Genomic DNA, 3,713 nt, shown 5'->3' with positions numbered 1-3,713 from the left:
AAGCAAACTCCAAAAACCAAAGGTAATTTATAAATATAAACACATCTAATCCGCAAAATAAATTGCAAAAGTTGATTTGAAAAGTTTGTAAAAAGCAAATAAAGAGCCTCAATAGAGTAAGTAATGAATTTTTTAGAGGTATCACTTACTATTGTAACTCCAGGAAGGTGCATCAATAGGGTAAGTGCTGGATAGTGTAGGGGTGCCACTTACTATTCTAACTCCAGGAAAGTGCATCAGTAGGATAAGTGCTAAAAAAGTGTAGAAGTGCCACTTACTATCCTAACTCCAGGAAAGTACATCAGTAAAATAAGTGCAGGATAGTATAGGGGTGCCACTTACTATTCTAACTCCAAGAAAGTGCATCAGTAGGGTAAGTGCTGGGTAGTGTAGGGGTGCCACTTACTATTCTAACTCCAGGAAAGTGCATCAGTAAGGTAAGTGCTGGATAGTGTAGGGGTGCCACTTACTATTCTAACTCCAGGAAAGTGCATTAGTAAAATAAGTGCAGGATAGTGTAGGGGTGCCACCTACTATTCTAACTCCAAGAAAGTGCATCAGTAGGGTAAGTGCTGGATAGTGTAGGGGTGCCACTTACTATTCTAACTCCAGGAAAGTGCATGAGTAGGGTAAGTTCTGGATAGTGTAGGGGTGACATTTACTATTCTAACTCCAAGAAAGTGCATCAGTAGGGTAAGTGCTGGATAGTGTAGAAGTGCCACATACTATTCTTACTCTAGGAAAATGCATGAGTAGGGTAAGTGCTGGATAGAGTAGGGGTGCCACTAACTATTCTAACTCCAGGAAAGTGCATAAGTACGGTAAGTGCTGGATAGTGTAGGGGTGCTACTAACTATTCTAACTCCAGGAAAGTGCATAAGTAGGGTAAGTGCTGGATAGTGTAGGGGTGCCACCTACTATTCTAACTTCAAAAACTTGTATAAATAAGAAAATAAATATACAGTTCAAAAATATAAAACAAAGACATAGAAAAACATAGTAATTTTTTTTTTTCATTTAATTTTTTCAACAGATAATGTCAAGCCAGGCCACAGCATCTTACAATAAATCAAGGAAAGGAAACAGACTTCTCAAACATTGTGGATATATATATTGTAATGAAAGGATAAGTGAACCAAGGAGACATTGGAGGTGTGTGCAATTGTATTCTTCCCGTTGCAGTGGCAGAGCGGTTACTGTTGGTGACAACGTAATCAAAACAACTGAACATAACCACTCTGCCTCTGCAATGGAGATAGAAATACGTGAAACAATAAACAAAATGAAAGATATTGCATCCACCTCCAATGAAACTCCTGGTCAAATTTTAAGAGAGGTTGCACAACATGTCCCTGGACATGTTGCTTGTAATATGCCTACTATACCCAATTTGCGTAGAATTATTCAACGTAAAAAGCAGGCAAGTAACACTCACACAGTTACTCCTCAAACTTTTGCAGACATAATTATTCCTCATGAACTTACTCTTTCTTTCTCTAATGAACCTTTCTTACTCTATGACAACCAAAACCCTCTTAAACGTATTCTAATATTTAGCACTCCCCGCAACCTTTTTAAATTAGAGAATACTGAAATTTGGATGATGGATGGGACGTTTAAATGTACGCCCCATCCTTTCACACAAATTTACAGCATTCATGCACAGATTAACAAAAATGTAGTTCCCTTAGTGTATAGTTTGCTACAAGATAAGCAATCTGCAACCTACACTGAATTTTTGACAGTGATTAAAGAGAAAACATCCGGAAAAAGTCCTAGGAAAATCATTATAGATTTTGAATTGACTATGATCAATGTGATCAACAAAATGTACGTGGATACCCAAATTCAGGGATGTTTTTTTCATTTTTCCCAGGCATATTGGCGTAAATTACAAAAAACATCCCTGGTTACAGATTACTGCTCAGATAGCAAACTACAGGTTGAATTAAAGAAATTAACAGCACTTTGTTTTGTACCTCCTGAAAGTGTAGACGAGTACTACACTGCAATTTCTGAATCAGAATATTATGTTGAAAATGAAGAAAAATTGGCACCCTTGTTAAATTACTTTGAGGACACATGGATTGGGCGTCTAAGCAGATCGGGTCGCAGAAGGAAGCCACGTTTCCATGTGGAGTGGTGGAACTGCTACTCAACCTGCTTGGAAGGAGGTGCCAAAACAAACAATGCCATAGAGGGATGGCACAACTCCTTCAGTCATACAATTGGGAAACATCATCCAAATTTCTACTCTTTTTTGAAAACTTTGAAGAAGGAGCAAAGTTTTCAAGAAATGAGACTTGCACAGGCATTAACAGGTAGCCTAAATCCACAACCTTCAAAACAAACAAAGGAGATGTCCGAGAGACTATTGACAGTACTTCAACAATTTTCGTTGAGTGTGGCATTAGACTACCTGGAAAATGTTGCTAACATATTACATTTCTAATCAATTCTCACAAACTTACTTTCCTGCTTTGTCCTAAAATTATTTTTTACACATTTAATTCAATTGGCATTTTTTTAAAACATTTTTAAAATTAATTTTTGTCGGGTTCCCTTACCTTAAGAAGTCTTCTTTTTTTCTGTTCCACCATTTACAAATGTAGACAAATCCATTAGTAATTTTTTCCAAAAAAAACCCTTACAATCCAAAGATAAATCACTCTTCTCCTTCTTTTATTTTTAAATTACAATTTTTAATCCATTAAATTTAAAATGGAATATATTTACTTTTGAAAACATTTTGAACGTTCCATTAAAAATATCCTTTCCTTCCTCACCACTTATTTTTTCCAAAGTGATGCTGGCTTGAAATTTTTTTTTTTTTTAAACTAGTTTTTTGAAAAAAGTGTTTAATTAAATATTTGACATATTTTTTCCAATTGTGAAAAAAAGAACAATGTTCTTATCTCTAAAAGTTATACCTCCAAAAATCAGAAAAACTTATCAGAATATTTTGAATCGAAACTTTTTCAATTTGAAATTTAAAAATCGATAATTTAATGCATTTTCTGAGTAAAGCATTCGTCTTTACAAGTAAAAAAATATTGTAAGTGCCATAAAAAACATCCTTATACATAACATAATTTTCTTTTTTCTGTACTTTTTCAAACAGAAAAATTACGTTCTTGAAAACAAATCCATCTTCGTTACCCAAATCCTTTTGCATTCTTCTTTTTTCCAAAAATCCCTTACAGCAAAATGTGACGTTCCCAACCTGTAATTTAATTTTTAAGGTTATGTAACATCACATCCTAACTGGATTTTTTCTCGCTAACTAAATGATATTTTATCACATTCCAACAAATCCGTCTTCGTTACCCAAAACCTTTTGCATTCTTCTTTTTTCCAAGAATTTCCTTATAGCAAAATGTGACGTTCCCAACCTGTAAATTAATTTTTAAGGTTATGTAACATCACATCCTAACTGGATTTTTTCTCACTGACTAAACCATATTGTAACACATTGTAACACATTCAATTTTTTCAAAAAAACAACACGCAAAATAATTCCTTTAAATTGCTGGCCTATTAAATATTAATCCAAAGCAACCAATCAAACCTCAAAAACGAAAAGTACAACAATTTAATCTAAATGCATCTCCCTTCTTTTTTTCCCACTAGCAATTCAAAAAACCAGTTTTCTTTTTTACCAACCAAGCCAAAAGCAATCATTTTGCAAAAATAACAAAACTATCCTATTTCAC

General features: G+C 34.2%; 1 protein-coding gene across 1 annotated transcript; it reads left to right on the top strand.

The window, feature by feature from the left end:
- Window positions 1-1,036: 1,036 nt before the first annotated feature.
- LOC147718829 (uncharacterized) lies at window positions 1,037-2,452 on the top strand. The gene has a single exon (XM_086966787.1). It carries the CDS (start codon window positions 1,037-1,039, stop codon window positions 2,450-2,452), a length of 1,416 nt encoding a protein of 471 aa, XP_086822913.1.
- Window positions 2,453-3,713: the final 1,261 nt, after the last annotated feature.

The sequence above is a fragment of the Lissotriton vulgaris genome, chromosome 4_1 (assembly GCF_964263255.1).
Source record: "Lissotriton vulgaris chromosome 4_1, aLisVul1.2, whole genome shotgun sequence".
NCBI lineage: Eukaryota > Metazoa > Chordata > Amphibia > Caudata > Salamandridae > Lissotriton > Lissotriton vulgaris.
Note: the sequence above shows the minus strand (reverse complement) of the source record. Positions and strands in the feature narration are given on the sequence as shown.

What these genes read in the sequence shown, in the direction of transcription:
- LOC147718829 (XM_086966787.1), top strand. Translation starts at nt 1,037, where the DNA reads ATGTCAAGCCAGGCCACAGCATCTTACAATAAATCAAGGAAAGGAAAC.